At 40.8% G+C, this 24,390-nt stretch overlaps 3 protein-coding genes across 3 annotated transcripts in view; 2 read left to right on the top strand and 1 right to left on the bottom strand.

The window, feature by feature from the left end:
• LOC141441134 (uncharacterized) overlaps positions 1–1,248 on the top strand; it is a 109,001-nt gene extending 107,753 nt beyond the window's left edge. Inside the window, exon 4 of the mRNA XM_074105820.1 lies at positions 1,201–1,248. Within this exon, the coding sequence (XP_073961921.1) occupies positions 1,201–1,248 (48 nt within the window). The remainder of the gene's footprint in view (positions 1–1,200) is intronic.
• The window catches only part of LOC141441220 (uncharacterized), a 215,571-nt gene that overhangs the window by 164,005 nt on the left and 27,176 nt on the right, over positions 1–24,390 (top strand). The window lies entirely within an intron of this gene.
• Positions 3,664–9,618, bottom strand: LOC141440822 (uncharacterized). The gene is made up of 2 exons (XM_074105377.1): positions 6,275–9,618; positions 3,664–5,121 (listed from the first exon to the last, which is right to left on the bottom strand). Exons 1-2 carry the CDS (start codon positions 6,444–6,446, stop codon positions 4,301–4,303), a joined length of 993 nt encoding a protein of 330 aa, XP_073961478.1. The 5' UTR covers positions 6,447–9,618; the 3' UTR covers positions 3,664–4,300.

Below are 24,390 nucleotides of genomic sequence, written 5' to 3'. Positions count from 1 at the left end.
TGTAAATAAATTCCATCATATATAATGTAAATTTCAGCAGTCTATTTGTAGAGTTCTTGGGATACAGCTCTGAGACAGACAGATAGATGGACAGTATAGCGACAGTAGAGTACAGTAGAAATAAAAGAAATAAATAGTGTTTCATTTGTAACCCTGCGGAGAAAGGGATCCTAAAAGTAGCTCCTGGATACCAATTATGTCACCCTGTATGTACTTAGACAGATAGATATATAAAAAACTTTATTCACAAACATGCCATGTTAATCTACATAAACAAACGATTCAAATTGTTACATATTAAATTAAGTTGTCACGGCACAGCCGCGAAAAGGCGCCGACTCAGCATGTGCTGCGACATTGCTGTCACAGCGCTGATATTCTGCCGGAACCAGTAGGAGTTGACGCACTCAGTCACATACAATGTATAATTTAAGGTTCAAATAACAAACAAACATAACAGATATACTTGTCATCATCATCATCCCAGCCTATATATGTCCCACTGCTGGGCAAAGGCCTCCACTCGAATGAGAGGGCTTGGGCCGTAGTTCTCACGCGGGCCCGGTGCGGATTGGGAAATTCACACACACCATTGAATTGCTTCGCAGGTTTATACAAGTTTGCTCACGATGTTTTTCTTCACCGTAAAGTTCGTGAAAAGGCCACCATGGCTTAGTGCGTATGTATGTACTCGTACGTAATGCAGGCTAGCGCACTCTCTGCTTGGCTGGTCTGCGCGCGCGCCGCATCTGATGAGCCGCGCCGATGAGATGACTAATGAAATTCCACGCAAATGGCGCGGCTCCGCTAATGCGACCGCCGGCCGGGGCATAAAGAGAATGGAGGATTGCCTAAAATATATTAGAAATAAATGATATAGTTTAGTTTATAAACAGTTTTAGTTTTTGATGTTAGATAGTGTTTTATTGTACACAATATTGTAGGCAAAATAAACCCATTAAATTAACATTATACAGTTTTGTACGGCTAAAAAAATATAGATAGATATATACTTAAAACATATTAAACACCCAGACCCGAGAACAAACATTCGTATCTTCCATAAAAACGACACGGACACGGAAATCGAACCCGGGACCTCAAGCTTCGTAGGCAGGTTCTCTAACCACTAGGTCATCTGGTCGTCAAAGTCGTGGTGGTAATTATTCTTGTTGTTAACGTAAAAGATAATCCCTGCAGCGTGCCCGCTATATCCTCAGCCTCACGCACACTGGAGATCACCGGTAATCTGTAGCGTTTGTCTGTTCGTTCTTATATCCGTGTTTAGACAAAACCCTCTCGAGCTACTTACAGAGGGTTGGGCCCCGACATCGCGCACCATACACACGTGACCTATATTATTTTCATATGTTTTATGTACGATAAGGAGTTAGGTATATATTACAATACAATACAATCTCTTTACTTTACTTATACTCTTCTTCTTTATTTTTACTTAAAACTTACTTACTTATACTTGTTTTTATTTTAATTGTGTTTCCTGTAGTTTTCAAAGTGCTAATAAAAATATTTCTTTTTTCTATTTTACGATAAATGCTAGCACTACTTTCTCTACCATGCTCATGTCGTCATCGTAATAAGCTGGATCCAGAAAGTTACTCGTAGAACGAGAAGGTGCAAAATTGAATATCCGGGAAATTATTTATTTATTTATTTACTAGAGTACCCTGGCTTTGCACGCGTAAACTATTCGATCTGGTAGTTACAATTGAAATTCCGGGATTTTACACAATTGCTCTAAGAAATCCCAAAATTGGTTGTGTTAAGAACAACTGTTCAAAATTTCAAGACTCTAAACATAGCGGTGGAAATTTCAAGATTTTTCCCTATCCCGTAGGAATATCGGAATAAAAAGTAGCCTATGTGTTATTCCAGAAGTCCAGCTACCTATAATATACCAAATTCAATGACTCTAAGCCCAGTGGTTGTTATTTCGAAATTTATCCCTATGCCGTGGGAATATCGGGATAAAAAGTAGCGTATATGTTAATCCAGTGTATATATTACCTGTATGCCAAATTTCATGCAAATCCGTACAGTAGTTTTTTGCGTGAAAGAGTAACAAACATCCAAACATCTATCCATACAATCTCAGTTTTATAATATTAGTAAGATAAGAGAAACAGTAACAACTTACAAACAGATACTATTATAATTGACACAACACGACGCAATGACAGACGGTGCGTAACGAAGGATATAACAACAATAGATATAATGCAACAATTGATATAATTTTCATTTGATATAATGCAATTTATCTTAAAAACTAAACTTTTAATTCGATTTGATGTACTTTGGGTAGGTTAGGTTAGGTATTTAAAAAAAGTTCTGTGAAGCTCCCTTTGAAATTATATCAAATGTTGTTATACTGATCATTACACACCCATTTCTGTGGCCGCCGTCCTCGCTGTAAACAGTTTTTAAGGGCAAGGTTCTTCATTGCATTCAGCCGACGCGATTCCGCTCAGCGTTTCCGCAAATAGGTTAATGTATTGCGCCCTGTAAACGGAGATAATGGGCTCAATATTATAAACGAAATAAAACGTAATAATATTATTATCCCGTTATTTTCGTGAAGGGAGGAAATACTTGTCGGTACTTTCTCGAGCGTGAATTGCACTGGTTTAATCAAATTCTTACTCTTTCTTTTCTCTTTTAACCCCGACGCAAAAAGAGGGGTGTTATAAGTTTGACCGCTATGTGTGTCTGTCTGTGGCGCCGTAGCTCTTAAAACAGGTGAACCGATTTGAATGCGATTTTTTTTATTCGAAAGCAGGGTTTTTGCGATGGTTCATGGACATGTTGTATCAAAATCGGTTCAGCCGTTTTGAGATATAGAACTTTGAAGTGACAATGTCGGGGGTTATCCAAGTTTTTGTTGGTTAGGTTACCTTAACACGTTCGCGTGACCACCGTCAATATCCGACAAATAGGGTACTATGGCGTTGTGACACATAGTCTAATCACGTCAGACTTTATAAAAACGTTAAAGGAACTACGTGGTCGGACGTTCGGTGTTCATAATAAATTGCCGTAGTTCCATCCTGCGCCGTATCATATTAAATTACCAAAAATCTTGCGCCACATAGTATAACATTTTTTGACTCCAAAAGAGGCGGCGCACACGCTCTTAAATGTGACTACTCACAGACGCACAACGTCGGTGGACGCTGTATTTTGTTCCCGCGCCTATACATTCAGTCATCCTGTTCACGTGACGGAGGACGCGCTCGCGCTGGTCGCGGCAGGTGGATTCAGCAACGAATTTGTCCCGCAAGCTTTAGTATTATTTCAATATTTTTGTATGAATAATAGTGAATTTTTGTTAATATGTTACATTCTTAGTGATGTAAACTTTTACTCGGATGGGTGTTGGCAATTCTCGCCCTGAGAACTGCCGGTGGGTTGATTTTGATTAGATGTGCGTGCGCACCCTGCGTCGCTTATACTTAGACCAAACCGCTGGCCTCGCGGGTTCGATGTGCAGGCCGCGCCTTGGTCGTCGCTGATGATGCCGATGTGAAGGCAGACCCTCTCCCGAGCCCCTGGGATCGGTCTGGACAGCTGCCGCCTCCTGTAGCTAGCTGCCGCCGGTGTCGTGTGAAGGGTTGAGGTTATGACGATGAAATCAAACTGCGATTACGTTCACCACTATATTTCGCGTTACTGATACCGTACAACTGTTTATATCTATAAATATGATTCAGATGATCTTAGATTACTTAATGACACGATTTGACACTGAGAGCTCCGCTCTGACCCCGAGATCGCTATAGACGTCCACCGTCTCTCAGTGCTTTTGAATGACTCCCCGGTCGAATGAGTGACCGGTCCATTGACATACATAGGCTGTCAAAAACAATAAAAATGATTTAAGGGTCCATCACACATTCCCGTAAAGTGACTTCTACACGACCCGACCTACGATGTTACGTTTTGCGTAAACATTTCCTGCCAGGGCCAGGCGAAAGATGGACTGAACACTTGCAAGCACTATTGACTCTACTTACAATAATATTGACTTATGATCTACTGATAAACAGCTGACAACCTATGACAACTTAGGTGTAGCACATGAATAAACGCTCTACCTATCCTGAAAATGTAGGTATACAATTGACTATGACTTATCCTAAGAGTTGAGTTATCCATACATTTATACACATGAAATGAACAATATATCCATTAGACTGAGGGTCTACATAATAATAAACAGATGATTATAAATGACAACAATATCAATTGGTGCCCTACCAATAAATAGAAAAATATATGATTATGATTGACCTACATTATATTCAATAGGCAATTTACACAGTTTGACTACTGGGCGTATGAGTTCGCCACCTTGAGTTTTTAATTTAACTGACCTGACAATCTGGTCAGTTCCCTTATACACTTCAATGACTCTACCACGCCTCCATTGTAATGGAGGTGAGTTCTCATCCTTAATGAGAACCAGATCATTCAGTTCGAGGTTATTGACTTGAGAATACCATTTATTACGCGCTTGTAAATTATTGAGATACTCAATATGCCACCTTGACCAGATTGATTGATACATTTTTTGAATAACCTGAAAACGTGATAACCTCGACGTCTTAGTGTCCTTCCAATGTGGTTCCGGTAGAGCTACTAATGGTTGACCAATGAGAAAGTGCCCCGGTGTGAGCACTTCGAGATCTGACGGATCCTCACTCATAGGAACTAACGGCCTTGAATTCAATATGGACTCTATTTTTGAAAATAGAGTTGATAGTTCCTCAAACGTGAAGATAGTGTCTCCAGCCTCTCGTTTGAGTAAAAGCTTGGCATGCTTGACAGCTGACTCTACCAAACCAGACATGTGAGGAGCTCCTGCTGGGTTGAATTCCCAGCGAATATTTTGACGTGCAAATTCCCCTTTGAGTACAGTCTCATTATTGACCAGAAACTGATTGACATCACGCAGGTAAGAATTAGAGCCAACAAAATTAGTACCTCGATCCGATCGGACGAGTGAAGGCAGCCCTCGTCGGCTGACAAACCTGGTGAACGACGCGATGAATGCCTCGATCGTCAATGCTGAAACCACCTCGAGATGAACCGCCTTGGTTCCTAAACAGACAAACACACATAGGTAAGCTTTGACTGATTTAGCATTCCTTAATAAACTACTCTTAACTAAATATGGGCCTGCGAAGTCTGTCGCAACGCCTGAGAAAGGCCGTGCTGCCGTGACTCGGTCAGCCGGTAAATCTGCCATGAATGGCGGTTGAACCGATGAATTGAATCTGAAACAAACTAAACATTTCCTGATAACCCTTGAAACTTGACGCCGGAGTGACGGAAACCAATATTCCCTCCGGATTATAGCAATGAGCGCGTTCGTCGCTGCATGACAATATGACCTGTGATAGTATTCGATGAGTAACTGACCCCATTTATGATCCTTAGGTATGAGATATGGATGCTTTGCTCCATATGGTAGAGCTGATTTACGTAGTCGTCCGCCGACACGCAGCATGTTTTCGTCATCGACGAAAACGCTAAGCTTCTGCAATGATTTACAGACCAGCTTTCCTTGTTTGACCATAACAATTTCCTCCTTGAAAGCGTCTAATTGAACTTTACCTATCCAATGTTTAGTAGCTGCGCGAATCTCGTCCAATGACAGTGTAGACTGAAGATTCCTTTGCTCCCTCGGCAACTTGATATTTTTACAAAATCTAAGTATGAATGCACTGACATTGATTAGTTTGCTATATGAACTGACACGTGATAAGAGTGCGTCTTCCCACGACTCTACTGGCGTGACTAAATGAACTAATTTCTTGAAACCTGGTAACTCTTGAGGTATAGTGACTGGTAACTGTGGCCACTGGGATTCCTCCCGCAACAACCAATCAGGTGACCACCACAATTTGAATTGAATTAATTCCCTTGCGGACATTCCGCGTGAAGCGACATCTGACGGATTACGCTCTGATCTGACATGACGCCATGTGATGTGACGTTTGGACTGTTGAATGTCCTGTACCCTGTTACATTCAAATGTTTGTAACATGTGAGGTTTGGCCTTGAGCCATGACAAAACAATACTGCTATCTGACCAAGCATTGATAGTCTCTAACTGAACAGAGTCGTCGTACGAATCTGCGACGTGATTAAGCAGTTTGCATACCAGGTGAGATGCATTGAGTTCCAACTTTGGAATCGTCTGCTTGGTTTTATGTGACGCGACGCGTGATTTAGCAATGACTAAGCTGACCTTGACATGTCCTGACGCATCCACCGTCCGTAGATAGACGCTCGCCGCGTATCCCAGCTCCGAGGCGTCGCCGAAACCGTGCAATGAGTATGAAACGGCGCTCGGTAGTGAGACACACCGAGGAATCTGTAAATGAGACAAATGATTGAGATCCTGCGTAAGTTCGTCCCATTGATTGATTTGATTTTGATTTATCGGCTCGTCCCAGTTGAGCCCATCCGAGAATAATGACTGTAAGAATACTTTGAATCGAAATATGACTGGTGCGCAATAACCACACGGGTCGTACAAACGTGCGATTGTACTGAGCACGCTACGTTTCGTAGGAGGGTGACCAAGTGGCACGTTGATTTGATATGCCATTGAATCTGACACTGGATCCCATTGAACACCTAATACTTTGATGAAACTTTTATCCTCAGTATCAAATGAGTGTGGCAGCTCGCAATACTCCTCCGGTAAGTCACGCAATAGCTCCCTACTATTGGACGACCATTTACGTAACTCATAACCTGCGCTCCCGGTTAGCGCTATGAGCTCTTGCTTGAGCTGTTGAGCCTCTGCTACTGAGTCTGCTCCTGTGAGGATATCATCAACGAAGATATCTCGTCGCATGACGTGTGCTGCGTGTGAATTCGGATGCGACACCTCCCAATCGTCCGCTAGTAGCAACACCGTCCGTATAGCTATGAATGGACTTGACCTCAGCCCGTAGGTATTAGTATTTAATTCATATACCTGAACATCGTGTGACGGATCCTCCCTCCAGAGGATTAATTGATATTTCCTATCATCTGGGTGAACAAATGTTTGACGAAACATCATTTTGATGTCAGTAGTGAATACCACTTGATGACGTCGAAAATTTAAAATGATTTTAGTGATATCATTTTGAAGAGGTTGCCCAGAGTGAAGGCATTGATTGAGTGACACACCTGTGGACGATCGCCCTGATCCGTCGAATACAACTCTGATTTTATCGGTGCCTCGTTTGAAGATACCGTGATGAGGTATGACAAAATGTTCTGAGTTAAATTGAAAATCCGATTTTGACATATGACCGAGAGTTTCGTACTCTCTCATGAAATCTTTATACTTGGAGGCGAAAAGTGCGTCCTTAGCCATTTTTCTCTCCAAAGCTCGCAACCTTTTCATTGCAAGCGACCTTGATTCGCCTAATGATGAGCGTGTTGAAAGTAACGGTAACCTGACTATGTATTTGCCGTCAGGCAGACGTTGAGTAGTGGAAATGTACAACCTTTCGCATTCCATGTGATCTGGATGAACTGCAGGCTTCGAAGGCGGCTCCTCGACCTTCCAAAACCGCTCGAGCACCTCCTCGAGTCTAGTGGCGTGCAGGCCGTAGTCCTCCACGGACGTACCCGCTGACTGTGATGACGTCACCGCTGACTGGTGAGTCGAGGTCAATGAACCCATGACGACATGCCCAAAGCATGTCCCGTAGGCTGCTATTCCTGGAACGTGAGTGGAAATCTTTGAACCATCGAGTACATAATTTAATATGTCAGTACCTAAAATGATGTCCACATCTGAGGCTTTGTCAAACTTGCCATCAGCTAATATGATATGTGACAACCGTAATTGATCTTTGAGCTGAGTGTCATATGATGGAATGTTTCCCGTTAGTGAATACATGACTGAAGCTATTGTACTAATGATGGGTACCTGTTTACCTACAGGTTTGATTATTAATTTGACTATTGAACCAGGTACCTTTACCCGTTGCTGACCAATTCCATAAATATTATTACCATTAGACTGTTGGTGTAATTTTAACCTTTGAACTATTGACTGTTTAATTACTGAGACACTCGCCCCGGTGTCGAGTAAGGCCCTAACCTTAAAATAATTGCCATCACCTGATTTCACCATTACTACCGCTGTGGGACAAATGGTGACTGGTAATGACTGTGTCACACCAACAGTGGTAGCATCTCATTGAGGAGATGGTGGGGATTGTGGAGGAATGGGGCTGATCCGCTGCCCATACCTTAGTGCCTGATACTCAGACTGAGCCCACTGTGCCCTTGCCCCTACCGGAGGCCTTGGCCGGTAAGCTGCCATCGCCTGAGCTGATGGAGCTTCCTGGTACAGTGGTTGAGTCACTGGTACATCTGAGTGGCCGCCCTGGCTCGGTTGAGGTGCACACACAAGTGGGTAGCCACCCTGGCCCATGCCTTGTGCATGATGCTGGGGTTGCCTGCCCGGTGACTGACGCTTGGGCGATTGCCTACCGTGGCCTAATGTTGACACCACAGGTTGGTCCCTTTCAGGTGATTCCCTAGCCTTAGGAGCTGCCCCTGCATTACAAATGAGTGAGTTGTGCTCAGGAGACTTGCAGTGCAGACACCAATTCCGTTGACTGCAGTCCCTAGCATAGTGCAACCTCAAGCACTTAAAACAGTGACCACTACGTTTCGCCCACGCCTTGCGTGCTACTGGTGACATACTTAGGAACACTGCGCATCTATATAATGAGTGGTCACCGCTACAAAATGAACATGATGAAATAGAATTCACCTGATGAACTTGACGCACTCCGCGTGCTGGCCTGCCACGTGCCTCCGAGGTGGACGCACCCTGCCGTCCTCGTCGTGGTGGTGGCCGGTGGTAGCTTCTCCCTGAAGCCGCTTCTGGTGCTGGTGACACGGCGAGCTGCACCCTGCATTGCTCGTCGAGTACCTCGAGCAGTTGATGAACACTGGGTAGAACTTGATGACACGTCCCATACCGCTGTTCGAATGCTGACCTGATCAATGTTGGCAGCTTCTGTATGATTAAAAACACAATTAAATATGACCATTCGTTAATTGGTTGTTTGAGCTTTTCCAGTGCCTGAATAGATTCTCGGAGAGGATCATAGAAATCTGACCTTAACCTCTCAACATTGTTAATGACCGGTAGGTTGGTGATCTGTGACAAGTATGTATCTACCAGCACCCTGTGGTTCTGATACCTATCTGTGAGCAATTTCAGTGCCACTGAATAATTTTGACCATCCATCGGTAGCTGACGTATTAGCGACAGCGCTTCACCTGACAGCGATGCTCGCAAATAAAAATGCTTCTCCGAATCTGAAATGTCCCGTGAATGGACCAAGGATTGAAAGAGATCAAAGAATGACATCCACTCCATTGGCCTGCCGCTAAACTTAGGCAGTTCAATGGAAGGCAACTTTGCCATTACCTGGCTATGATGACGTATCCTAGGCTCGTCTGCGGACCCCCCGCGCTCCGATGCCTGCTCCAACTTGACAAGTAACTTATTGATTTCACTAAACTGTGCGTGAATTTGTTCCATTTCTCCCTCAGGAATCTCCTCCGATGAAAGACCAAGCAACGCTTCATATGCTAGTACGAACTGATTATAATATGAACCGAAATTACGTTTAGCTACTGCCACCGCTGAGGTACCTTGGGCTTCGCTAATTGTACTAGCAAAATCTGTCAGCATGCGATATTTCGACATAAATTGAATCTTGGCATGAATTTTAGGAGGCATATTGACTTAAATGAATGAACTACTTGATGTGTTTAAATCAAGTAAATAACCTCTTAATTCAATGACGAACGATAAATGCTTAAACTGAATAACAATAGTCACACCCTGTGAGCTACACTTGTATTAAACTACCTACCTAAAAGTTACCTTTAACAACAATCGACGCACAATATCAACAATAAATCTCACTGTTTGATCAAATTAAACACAACTGTATTTAAACTTAAACCTCACTAAAACAGCATTTGTTTACTTATGCCGTAATGATTAACTGATAACGTGATAATGATAAGATTATTGATTTCAGATAACGATTGTTGATTATGTTGATAAATAAATGACATTTGACACAAATGAACGAATGAATGAGTCAGTTATGCGCTCATCTGACCATAGATAATGCAACTCGCAAGTCGTCCGAATTGATCGGAATGAAGTGAATGACAATTTATAAAAAACACTTAAAGTCTTTGAATGAATGAATGAGAATGTGATTGACTTGCCGAGTTCCGTCCGTTCTCCGATGATTTGTGTGATGACTTGCTTGCTTGTTTGCTACTCGCAACAAGATGGCGGCGAAATTTCTTCCAATGATGAATATTTCGAGTGTCAATACCTATTGCACTATTAAGACCGCACTTTCACTCACTGCGAAAATGACTTAACGCGCACTGAATTTAAAGTCTTAATATTATTAATTAATATTATGATAATATGATGTGAAGTATGCGCGCGCGGCGCCCGCCGTGCCGAGATGATAATGAAGTACACGCGCCCTGCGACGTACGTTATCGTGCTGATTCTCTAACGTTCTTCTAACGTTCTGCTCCCTCTCATGGGTTCCACCAAAAATGTTGGCAATTCTCGCCCTGAGAACTGCCGGTGGGTTGATTTTGATTAGATGTGCGTGCGCACCCTGCGTCGCTTATACTTAGACCAAACCGCTGGCCTCGCGGGTTCGATGTGCAGGCCGCGCCTTGGTCGTCGCTGATGATGCCGATGTGAAGTCAGACCCTCTCCCAAGCCCCTGGGATCGGTCTGGACAGCTGCCGCCTCCTGTAGCTAGCTGCCGCCGGTGTCGTGTGAAGGGTTGAGTTATGACGATGAAATCAAACTGCGATTACGTTCACCACTATATTTCGCGTTACTGATACCGTACAACTGTTTATATCTATAAATATAATTCAGATGATCTTAGATTACTTAATGACACGATTTGACACTGAGAGCTCCGCTCTGACCCCGAGATCGCTATAGACGTCCACCGTCTCTCAGTGCTTTTGAATGACTCCCCGGTCGAATGAGTGACCGGTCCATTGACATACATAGGCTGTCAAAAACAATAAAAATGATTTAAGGGTCCATCACACATTCCCGTAAAGTGACTTCTACACGACCCGACCTACGATGTTACGTTTTGCGTAAACAGATGGGTTTTTTATTGTGTTTAGTGAGTTTTAGGGAATTTTGATGCTATGGTTCTAACTCAATTACCGACTTATTTCTCACATCTAAACGAGTAATTTCGTAAAGTATATGTGTGTAGTTCTTGCTGTGATAGTATTATGAATAATACTGCTAGATATTATTATCCTCAATTGATTTGAGAGCTTTTTTTTCTTTTAGATTAATAAAAAACTACGAGCATATAAAAATGCTTCTGTGCAAGTCTTCGAGGAAGTTCAATCATCTCGAGAAACACCACCTGACCCTTATAGTGATGACGGGTAGTTTTAGCTTAGATGCAGACTACAAACCAGGAGGAGACGAAGGTTCCAGCGCGAGCAGCATTGGTAATATTTCTGTAGGTGCACCAATAAGAGCAACGTCTTTCCAGCAAGTCAACCACAAACTACCCAAGCAGCAAAGACTCTGACTCGGCTAGAATGTTATAGATGAGACTGTATACGCATCCTCCAGTTCAGACAGTATTTTTGACAGTTTTGGCTACCTAAACTTGGCTAACTAAATATCAAAATAAACAACAACCCAAGAAACCAAGGCATGAAGTACTCGGTAAGTATGAGGATGACCTAACATATCGGTATCAAATAGAGTCTTAGGAAATGACTTTACTTTGGAGTCTATCTCACTACCACAAGACCCGGCTGAACTGCAACCAGACATAGATTTAGAAAAAACTCTTACAGAATAACTTTGCTACCTAAACAGGAATCAAACTCTAAAAATACCCTGACAGCTTCATTTTTACTCCCTGAATAGGAACCAAGTTCTGAAATTATTGATTGGTAGTGAAGTTTCACATCAAACACCACCACACCACCACCAACACCATCTTCTGGAAATAAAGAATATAACCAGCTCTCTATTTTTATTATCGGGAGATCATCCTAGCCATCTTCTTTTACTAGATACTGCAGCATCATGCTCTTAGCAACCGGTAACGACAGTTCTCCAGTATCAACGCCGTACCATGAAATGATGGAAACAGATCAAGGATCTCCACAAGCACAGGCACCGGGGAAGGACCGAGCTCAATTTCTCTTTATATTTCATTAATTAAATACAAGATAAATTGGCTAAGCTACAACTACGACATACATCTCGTAGTATCAGTTCGTTACCATTCATTACCGGTTGCTGAGAGCATGATGCTGCAGTATCTAGTAAAAGAAGATGTCTAGGATGATCTCCCGATGATAAAAATTAGAGAGTTAGTTACTTACCCTCTTTATTTCCAGGATATGGCGGTGTTGGATGTGAAACCTCACTATCATCAATAATTTCCGAGCTTGGTTCTTGTTCAAGGAGTAAAAATTACGCTGTTAGGGTATTTTCACTTTGATTCCTGTTCAGGGAGCAAAGTTATTGTGTAAGAGCTTTTTCCAAATCTACTTATGTCTGGTTGCAGTTCAAGCGGGTCTTGTGGTAGTGAGATAATCTCTGAGGTAAAGTCAATTCCTATATAAGACTATCTAAAATCTCAGATGATACCGATATAGTTAGTGTATCATCATCACACTTCCCGAGTGCGTCATGTCTAGGCGTTGGCTTCTTGGGCTATTGTCTATTTTGATACTGTCAAAAATACTGTCCGAACTGGAAGATGCATATACAGATTTATCTATAACACTAGCCGAGTCAGAGACTTTGCTGCTTTGGTATATAGTTTGTGGCCGACTTGCTGGAAGGCATTGCTGTGATTGGTGCACCTACGGAGACGTTACTAACGCTGCTTGCGCTGGAACCTTCGTCTCTTCCTGGGCTGTAGTCTGCATCTGATCCAAACTACCCGTCATCAATATATAGGGTCATGTAATGTTTCTCGAGATGATTGAACTTCCTCGAAGACATGCATAGAAGCATTTATTACGTGCTTGCAGTTTTTTATCCATTTAAAACAAGAAAAAGCCATTTGCCAGTATGATATGGCTGCCGTAATGATTTTGTCATTTAACGGTTCGATCTTGTTGCCGTAATATGACGTTGCTTTATTCTTTTAGTATAACGTTACATCGCATTGTGACACTACGTCAATTGACGTTTCGATCATGTTGCCGTAATATGACGTTGCTACGTTATTGTAGTATTATGTTACGTCACTATGTGACACAACGTCATTTGACGATTCGATAATATTGTCGTGATATGACGTTGTTAAGAATATGTATAATTACAATATCAGTTGTACGGTAGAACGTCTATAAACGGTGACGATTAATCCCGCATGCGCCGTAACGCTAACTATTTCTGTATACAGTCAAAGCTCAACTTGTAATGACGTGACGTCTCATTGTATGGAAAAAGTTGTGCGATATCGCATTGACCGAAAATTTTGGGCGTACGCGCGAACGTGTTAATTATCTGTTTCTTTTTTGTATTCTTTTGTGACTAGCATAAATTTCTAAAAAGATATATTCAGCCTGTTTGTAAAAATATCCATATTTATGAACCAAATGCGTATTGAAGTCTATCAACAAATTAAATCAATGTCAAGCAAAACACAATATCTGATGGCCAGTACAATGAGGTTTCAACACTCCCCCTGCTGTAAGGCTCGTGCCCTGAGAAAGCTTTCCTTTGGTAGGGCTTTCGTAAACGTATCTGCTACTTGTTCTCTGGAAGGTACGTAGAGGACATTGACCTTTTTCTATTGATTAAGCTTTTGCAAAAACTTATACTTAGCGCGTATCTATGTGCTTTGTCTTAAAATGAAACACTGGGTTCTTGACAAGCTTGTTAGCACTTTGGTTGTCCACATAAACGGTAGGTATGACCTCGATTCCTCGAACTTCCTTGTAAAATCGATTGAGCCATATAACCGTCTGGGCTGCAAGGCTGGCCGCCACAAACTCCGCCACAGTGGTTGAAAGAGTCACATATCTCTGCGTCTTTGAAGACCAGGACACCGCTCCCCCTGCGGCCAGACATACGTAACCAGAAGTCGACCTTCTTGTGTCTTTATCTCCGGCGTAGTCGGCATCGCTATATGGTACGAAGGAATTTTGCAACAGCTGACGAAAATTCCTTAACATTTCTTTTGTTTTGGTGACAGAGTCTCTCATGCCAAATCTGACAAAACCAGCTGAGAATATATTTTGTCCTGCTTGAGGTACATACCAAACATTATTCAGATGAGCACGTTTCCATTTACCTTGTACCGACATTTCGACACCAATAATTCCTTGGCCATATGCATACATATTTCGATTATCTCCCAGTCGTAAAGCTCTTGGGTTATCGAAAGGTGTGTAGCTTCTAAACCAATTGGCGCTTGACGTAATATGGTGATATGCTCCTGAGTCAACTATCCAGATTGAATTTGAATTATCAATATCCCGATTCTTATAATGATGATTATAATGTCCCGACCTAAAATGTGCGCCATTACAAATATCAACTAGTCAGTACATAGCTTCCTTCGTGACCTGCTAGCCAGACTGAAGCCAAATATTCAAACAATAGCGAGTATATACCAACGTTATATGCTGCATTATCTGCCCGTTCACAATTCAATATAGCGTTGGCGATAATACCGCATTGTGTTAGCTTCCGCACAATGGGTACATGTGGTAAATTGGACCATGATACGGTGGCAACTTTTGAGGTTTCCTTAGGGTTTTATTCTAATTAAATGTCAATGTGTGGCCTCACGTAGAGTTTCCAGCCATTTTCCTTTATTAAGGGGCTGTTTCACAACCCATTGATTAGTGTTAACTGAAGGTTAAATGTGATGCCGTCTTTATTTGTTTGTTTGAATAGACGGAGACGGCATCACATTTAAACGTCAGTTTAACACTAATCAATGGGTGGTGAAACAGCCCCTAAGTGTATGAAAGGTTCTTGATCATCAGCATCATCCCAGCCTATAAGAGTATAAGTCCCACTGCTGGGCCCAGGGCCTCTTCTCAAAATGAACCTTGGACCGTAGTTCGATATCAAGAGGGCCCAGCGCGGATTGAGAACTTCACACACGCCATTAAATTTATTTACCGGTGTGTGCAGGCTTCCTCGCGAATATTTCTTTCACGGTCTTTACCGTATAGTGGTAAATTTCGAATGAAATTTCGCACATGAATTTCGAAAAAATTAGAGCTATGAGCTCGGATTTGAACGCAATCCTCTGCTTGAGAGGCCATTAGGTCAAACCACTAGGCCACCACTACAGATTACAACCCGGTATGTTTCTCAACCTGGCCGGGCCCGGTAGCATTCGCCGCCAACCCGGCCGGGTTGTATGTTAGCGAAGTATTTTATGAAAAATTTCTATATACGAAATAAATACTTGTAAGAATGGTCCGGCCCGGAGGGTGCCTAAAAGGGCATCGGGTTAGCAATCTCTAGCCACCACGGCTTCCAAAAGAGTCCTAATTATGCAGAATTTTTTGACTGTCACGCTACATGACTGTCGTATACATTCTTGGTTGCTAACTTAAGGGGCTGTTTCACCACCCATTGATTAATGTTAACTGACGGACAAATGTGATGCCGTCTCCGTCTATTCGAACAAAACAAACAGAGACGACATCACACTTATCCGTCAAATAAATTTATTAAGCAATGGATGGGGAATCAGGGGGGTAAGTATGGTAATAGTGTTAAGCAGGAGTTGATAGATCTGAATCTATGCTTTGCTATCTGTCGGCTGTTGCCTAACAGGAATAATCAGTTAAAAACTGGCCAAGTGCGAGTCGGGATAAAATCTCGAAATTTAAGCCGCTAGAGTTATGAAAATTGGCGCAAATGTTTTATATGCAACGTTAATGATACCCACGATAGATTTTTTTTTTTTTATGTAGCCTGTATTATGTCCCACTGCTGGGAAAGGCCTCCCCTTTTCTCCGCCACTCTTCCCTGTCCTGGGCATGCACCTGCCAATCGAGCTGAAAAGCGCTCAGGTCGTCCCGCCATCTCCTCTTGGGTCTGCCTCTGCTCCTATGCCCATCCCTCGGATCCCATTCGGTTACGATCCGTGCCCATCGGTCCGGGTGCATGCGGCAGACATGTCCGGCCAGTCCACTTCAGCTTGGCGGTCTTGACACCCACATCTGTGATACGAGTTTTAGAGCGCAGTATCGCAGAATTTTTTAAAAAAAAATAAAATTAAATAAAAAATAAAAATCATCTAATTCGGAAAACAGGTTTCATATGTTGTTAGTTATTAGTTAGTGACAAAAATTAGCTTAAATACTATGTTAGTTCTTAGTTATAGTAGAAAATTAATATATAAAGTGCCGAACAACAAATAGGTACCTGACCACCTCACCGATCCCCACTCCTCACATGGAGGATGGATTTATCATTCCCGTAAAAATTTAGCAAATCCATTTTAGGTAGGTACCTACTTACGCGAGCGAAGTAAAGTCTTGTCATTTTTATTTATTGTTTATGTTACAGACAAAAACAGGTGTATATGGTTATTTAGTGTCTCTTTCACGTCGATGGAGTAGCGGCAGCAAAAACATAACTATAGAATGCCGAAGGCCATTTTTCCAATACTTGCACTATTGTTCGGTTCTGTCTCAAAACTGTATCAAAAATCAGCGAAACATTAAAAATATGACCTGCGGCATGATATTTATTGCAAGCACAATACAATAAAGACGAATGGTTGCCAATACATTTCTTCCTATACCGTTCATAATAAATCAAAAGGATCATTAATTATACCTATACGAATGGGCAAAGTCGGGTGTAGAGGTATGAATTGCGCGGACAGTGATTAATTGCTATATCTATATCTAGGACAGTCTTTAGACAATATTTCGCTGCGAGTAATTATGACAGCATTCCTTAGCTTGGATAATTTTGACGACCAGATGGCCTAGTGGTTAGACAACCTGACTACAAAGCTTGAGGTCCCGGGTTCGATTCCCGCGTCGGGGCAGATATTTGTATGAAAAATACGAATGTTTGTTCTCGGGTCTTGGGTGTTTAATATGTATTTAAGTATGTATCTATCTATATAATTATATTTATCCGTTGCTTAGTACCCATAACACAAGCTTTGCTAAGCTTACTTTGGGACTAGGTCAATTGGTGTGAACTGTCCCGTGATATTTATTTATTTATTTATTTATAATTAGGTATAGTTTCGTAATCAAGGCTCATTAGGATTTGAAGTATCATAAGTGGAGCATCCCACTGCTGGACAATGAGCTCTTTTCGTCCATCCTAGGGTCAATTGTCCATATTAGCCACTAGAAAACTTATTTATCCGAAGAAGAAGATATTCATTCAAAATTTGTGCACCACAAACCTTTTAGCTGATATTCAATCTAGAATTATCACACCAGTTGTTTTCAATACTAGCATGTGGCAGTTTGTTTATTCTTTATCCTAAACTACATTTCACAATTTAGGATTCCGTAGGGAAAATGGCAAAAACAGAATCCTTATAGTTTCGTCATGTCTGTCTGTCCGTCCGTCCGCGGCTTTGCTCGGGGACTATCAATGCTAGAAAGCTGTTATTTTGCACCAATATATATGTAAACTATGCCGACAAAATGGTACACTAAATAATTTTAAAATTTTCCCAACCTCCCAAAGTCATAAAGTGGGGGTGATTTTTTTTCTTATCCTACCTTGTAGTGTGGGGTATCGTTGGATAGGTCTTTTAAAACCATTTAGGGGTTGGTAAAACGAATTTTCGATTTAGTGATTTGTTTGCAAAATATTCAACTTTAAATTGCAAATTTGCATTAAAATTTGCAGTCCCTCTAAAATCTAAACCGATGGGTGGAAAAATTTTAAAAAAATCAGGAGGGTAGTAAGTATATCAAACTTACAAGAAAAACTTTAACGGTTAAGTTTTCTTGAGAATTATTAGTAGTTTAAAAGTAAATAGCAGCCTAAGGTATAAAATATATCTAAACTTGGAATATTCCGTACAAAATACGAAATTCTTAGAAAAATATTACTTAATTTTTTCGTAATGGCTACGGAACCCTATTTCGGGCGTGTCCGACACGCTCTTGGCCGGTTTTTTAAAGTACGGGTCTGCAGGACAATTCCACTAATGAGTAAAAGACAGTTTTTAAACACCTTTATTCGGTAAAAAATCTAGTTACTTTTTAAAAATATGACTCGGACTCGGTCCATCGGACGAAGGACATTTTTTCCAGTGTCAGAAGGCAGGGATGAGCAGCAAATGCCACGCGTACGGCACTCTACAAAATAATTCGAGTACGTCACTCACCATGTCCCATGCCCACTCTTCCAGCACTGTATATTATAGAGCTCTGCAAACTAGTCTTTCGAAATGCAAATAAACCTCCAAAAACAATTTTAATAGCATCAGACTTAATTTGAGGTTTGCTTACGATGTCCGTGCCCCTATTGCTATGACAACAAGCGTGGCTGCAAAAGTTTATAATACATTGCCTGTAGAAATTAAGTCACTCAAACACAAAAATTTTGCCAGCTCTGAAAAAGTTTGTTATCGACTTATGGCCCTATAGCTTAAATGAATATTATAATTTTAACTGTTTGTTATTAAGTGAAATGTATCTAGCTACACCCACTGGGTAAAACTGTATTGATTCTAACTGTATTGCATAACATCAGTATGTACCTTATACATACAATTTATGGCTTTATTAAATAAATAAAAATAAAATAATAGTGTTATCTGTTAACTTCGTCTAGTATATTTTTGCCATTTTGTAAAAAAAATCTAGAAAACGAATTATGACGTAATGGTGGATGAAAGATGACAGCACGAAAATAAACGATTTATATGTGAAGTAATGATAGATGAACGACAGCAGCGAGAGAAATCCAGAGAAATATTGTCGAAATCTGAATAATCCTTATGAAATTTCCTTTACGAGTTTTTGTTTCAAATAATGTATGATTTAATGTAGTTTTAATTTTGAATTAATTAAGTACAACTTGTACCTAATTAATTTAAAAGTGGTCGTGCATTTTGGAACATATATATTTTTTTAATATAATTGTATGCCAGATTTGTCAGTTACATTAAATGTACATTTCCACTCATCAGCGCGAGTTAATACGGCGGTGAACATTAATATAACAGCGCGATGCTTTATTCCCTGACATTCCGTATGTGGGTAGAAGTATTTCATTAAGCATTCTTCCTGTTCCCAGCTTTAGATTTTATGGAAGTGACATTTTGTGCAAAATGCAAATACACAATCAAGTATAGGTAGGTTAGGTAAGTACAGTCAGCTGCAGAGAAACGTGCTCCCACTGTGATACATACATGTATCGTACCTTTCTCTGCAGCTTACTATACGAAATTCTGCCAGCCATTTTCGATGAAGCAAGCCTTTTCGAGCTAGTGAGGTGAAGAGATTTTTTTGGAAATTAAGTAAAGGCGCGAATTTACTCTTATTGGAACGATTTCCAGTAGTTAATAATTAATGATTTTTAATACCTATACTGATACATTTATTAATATAGTTAGTAGTTTCAAAATATTTAAAAATAAATAAATATTTATGTTACGTTAGGTTTTTCCCACTACTTTGTCCCTATTGGTATTAAAATAAAAATCTTTACGTGTTACCATTCTTTTTTTAGTGGTCTAAAATTATAATGAACGGACGGGGATACAAATCTATAGTTTTTACCACCCTTAAATTTTTATTTTTAATACTTAAGTTATTGCTAAAACAGTAATGGCTCAGTTACATTGGTTAATACTCGTAGCTCGGTCGATATAATGCATGCGGTGACTGCACGCATGCGGTATAACGACTAGTGAAACTCATAAGTCTAGATAACTCGGTCGACATACAGCGTGAAAACAAATGAAAACGGTTCCCCAAATGCGGACTCCATGGCATGCGTTGGCAATCTACCGTACCCCGCATGCGGGCCCTATCGACCTATGTAACTGAGCCATAAGCCGTTAAAAAGAACCTAAGTACGCTTTAATAGAGTAAACGTACAACCTTTTCCATGACTACATATCTAAGCAAATAATTCAATAAGAAGTCTGATAAACCAAGACATTGCACTGTTGCAACTGTTGGTATAAATCAGCAGTCAGCACTTCCAGTATTCTAAGTCCGCGTGAAGCCGGGGCAAAGTTTGCGGAACTTCCCACACTGAAGGTAATGATTAAAATTCATTACTTAATAAGGAAACAGGCAACTTGATTAGCGTTAACATGATTAGAATAACCCAATAACATGCTCTTATACAGAATATTTTTTTCGTCACAGTTGCTCGTAAACAGTGCCGTAACATGCAGGCTGCTTTGTTTGCAACCCCCCAAATAAAACCCTCAACCTTAATGTGCTTGTCATGAAACCCGTGGTCGGTAAATGAGTCATTGCCCGTACTAATTTTGTTGTTATGAAGCCCAAGGTCGGTAAATGAGTTTGTTACTGCATGGTGTGCTGCAGTAGCGCCTGCAGCGCGCGGCGCGCGCACGTCGGGCGCATGCTGGATGCATGTCGGGCGCATGCAGGAGCTGGCTGCCAAGAACGCAGCCAGCGGTATCGGCAATTTTTGAAAAAATATAAATTTTCTTTACAATGTAATACAATTTCACTCGCAAATGTGATGAAAAACATTGTATGTCGCACGGGCGGTACTAGAATTACGAACATCGACTCATTAAAGCCCTCAGTCTTCGACTTCGGGCTTCTAATAGACTCTCGTTCGTAATTCCTTATTTACCGCCCTTAAGACAAAATGTACTATTACACCACCAATCAATGAGGGTCAGGTGAAATATCGCTAGATGGCGTTGGTATCGAGAGGTTCGTTTGACGTTACAGCCTTGCTTGCGATTGGCTCATTTAGTTAGTTAACCAATCAGAAACGTGAAGCAAATTTCAAAGTTGTCAGACATACCACACGATACTAGCGTCAATGAGGGCTATCGTTTTTTGTCTTTCTAGATGGCGCCACTGTTGCGTGAGGTTTTAAGTGTAGCTTTTTAAGTCTGTTATTACGGGCGTGAAAACAAAATAGATTAAAATCATATTTAATAGGTACACTTTAAAACCGTGCCATAAAAATATCGAGCAACCACAGTGTTGCGTAGTCCCGTTTTGATCGGAAAAAAAGGAAGGACAAAAGTTTCCGAAAGACAAAACTGTCTCAAAACACTGACAGACATTCATTGCCCCGTAACGCATAATTTCCATAATTAATTTCAGGTTATGCAAAATATTCACAAAATTATTCTAATTATAAATAAACCCGCGTAGCTCACCCAAAAACTATGAGATTTGATATTTCGGAGACCTCACGCTACACTAGCGCCTCTAGCGGCGAATTCATACGCGATAGCCCTCATTAGTCTATCTCCAAAACCCTCATTGATGTGCAGAGGCAAGGAGAACAATATCATACGGCTTTCACTTGCATAGGTACTTAATTGTCCAGCTTAGCGATAAAACGGTTCCAAATTCCTCCAGGCTAGAGTAGCAAGATTGAGTGTCTGAAATAAGTTTGTAAATATATCCTAAAATAACTAGTGAGTAGAAAAGGGATAGTAAAAGCCCGTTATTCACGTGGCAGTAATGTGATTTGACGTGACGTACAAGATGCTCAGAAAACGTTGTAACGAGCGAAGAAATAATAAAAGGTGAATACATAATTAGAAAGATAGGATAAGTTTTTGGTAAAAATTTCATTTTTATACAAGCTTTTTCTGCTGACTGTACTTGCATTGCCACCCAAACTACATTTGCATACCAAATTTCAGGTCCATGCCATTAACCGTTGAAGAGTTCCGTCCTACGGACACGTCCTGGCCGGACTACCTGGATGTCACTGCCAAATTATTGTATTGTCACGCAATTTACATAAGTACCTATACCAAATTTCAAGTCAATCCAAAAAACTTCTAGAAGTTGGTTGAATTTAACTTGCAAGATTTGATTGCAACATACAGACAGATGACAGGTGAAGCTAAATAAAAGCTTGTAAATAAGAAAGATTCATAAGTGCTTGTTAAAGCCTAAATTGAATAAAATTTAATAGAATTTTGTCTTTGACTTTGAATGAGCACATCACATCGTGAGTTAAGCTATATACATACACCTGCAAAGTAATTGTATGTTGTGTGAGGAGTTCCTAATCCACGCTGGCTCGCGTGGAAACTACGCGAAGCCCTCCTAACTTGAGAGGACGCTGTGCCTACTACGTATATAGGCAGGTAAGTAATTACGTACCAGGATGGAACCTTTGTGCTAGTAATGTTATGTTGAGATCCCAAAATCTAAAAAAAAACCAAAGCATAATCGGCTACGAAAACGTTCTACCCTGGTACGTGATTCAGTTTCCTCAACTGCACAGACATTTATTCGCATACTTTTGCCCGAGCGCGATTCGGTTATCTCGCGCTGTTCCTCGGTAACTGTGATTTTTTTCGGGATAAAATAGCCTTTGTCACTCTCTGGCCATAAACTATCTCTTTACCAAAAATCACGTCGAACGGACCGAGATATATACGGAATAAAAGACGGACAAACATACAACCACACATACTTTCGCATTTATATTATTAGTATGGATATGACGGATGTTATGGCTCTTAATTACGGATAGCAATCAAGTATAATTAATGAAGACAGTGTCTGCAATAAATATCCGTTGTCGGTCCGTCTGAAGCTGAACACGTACTTATAACCAATTAGGTAAGGTACAAATTACATAATAAATAGTTACCATTGGCTTAGTATACATAAATCTATACTAATATTTTAAATGCGAAAGTCGAAAATGAACGACGGATCGACGTGATTTTGGCATAGATATAGTTCTGGGTCAGAGTGTGATATAAGACTACTCTTTATCCCAGGAAAATGCAGTTCAGGAACAGCGCGCGATACGAACACGCGCGAGCGGGCAAAGGAGTAGTAAATAAATGTTAGGGACACTTGACCCCATAGAGCTAGTCCCAAGTAAGTTTGTGTTATGGGTCAATAGTAGTTAGGCAACGGATAAACATGCTTAAATAAATAGATACATATGAGTACATTAATACATATTAAACATCCAGGACTCGTGAATAAACATTTGTATTTTCATACAAATACCTGCCCGACCGGGATCGAACCCGGTACCTCAAGCTTCGTTTCAGTTCTCTCACATCTGTCTAATCCGTTCGTCCAAAACTGGTGTGGTAGAACATTATATAAGACAACTCGACTCAAAATAAGTTTTATTATATTATTATTTAGAAGCCTGTAGAGGTGTCCCACTGCTGGGCAAAGGCCTCCCCCATGTCCTCCACTCTACCCTTTCTGGCGATCTCTGACCATCTGCGAAAAAGGCGTCCAGATCGTCCCGCCATCGACGCCTGGTCTGCCACGCCGCCGAAGTCCATTTTGTGGTATCCAGTCTGTGGCTATTTTAGCCCACTATAGGGTTCCATACGGCTGACGTGGCCTGCCCAGTCCCATTTCAGCCTGGCAGTCTTGACACCCACATCAGCAATGCGTGTTTGGACTATAAAAGATTAACCAAAATAAGTTAGGTTACTGTTAAAAAATATTTTTCAATACATTTTTTGGTACTTACACCAGCATTGTCACTGCATACGAGTTTGTATACTCAAATCAATCTGACTACTGGATGTACGAGTAGATGTGTGTTTGGACTAACTTAGAAGATTGACCAAACAAAAACAACAACAAATTAGTAGAAGCAAGTTTAATTAAAGCTTGTAAAAAAACGCCCCGAAAAAAACGCCACCAATAATATGCACTACCTAGCTGTTGCTCGCGACTTTCTGTGAAGAATTCGTTTATCCCTATCCGCGGGAATATGCTGATTCCCGAAATTAGCCTAAGTTAATTTAGTATACCACCTAGTATTTTTTATCTAGCGTCGTCGGTGTTGGGGACCGCTAAGTTTAACATGAAACTAAAGTACATATGTTGTATTTTTAAAAGTATTAACCTTAGCTTAGTAGTGCAAATTATTTTTTACTTTTAAGTTTTCTTTTTGTCGGCGTTTTTTTTCGGGCGTTTTATCCGGCTCTTTATAAGCGTCTTTATTTTATAGTGTCTGTGAGAGCAGTCAGCGTCGAAAGTGTGTATTTTTGTACAATATCACAATCACTTTGTTTGTCTATTTGACGTTACGTACGTGACTTTAAAGCAACAAGGTACGGAAGTGATCAGCTGATTTTGTTGCTGACT

The sequence above is a fragment of the Choristoneura fumiferana genome, chromosome 23 (assembly GCF_025370935.1).
Source record: "Choristoneura fumiferana chromosome 23, NRCan_CFum_1, whole genome shotgun sequence".
Taxonomy (NCBI): domain Eukaryota; kingdom Metazoa; phylum Arthropoda; class Insecta; order Lepidoptera; family Tortricidae; genus Choristoneura; species Choristoneura fumiferana.
The sequence above is the reverse complement of the archived record's forward strand: the minus strand, read 5'-3'. Positions and strand labels throughout refer to the sequence as shown.

Excerpts from the sequence above, each read along its gene's own strand:
- LOC141440822 (XM_074105377.1), bottom strand. The coding sequence starts at position 6,446 with ATGGGACGAACTTACGCAGGATCTCAATCATTTGTCTCATTTACAGAT. Across the intron at positions 5,122-6,274 it reads ATGCGTCAGGACATGTCAAG|GAACCAAGGCGGTTCATCTC; the intron begins GTCAGCTTAGTC and ends TTGTCTGTTTAG.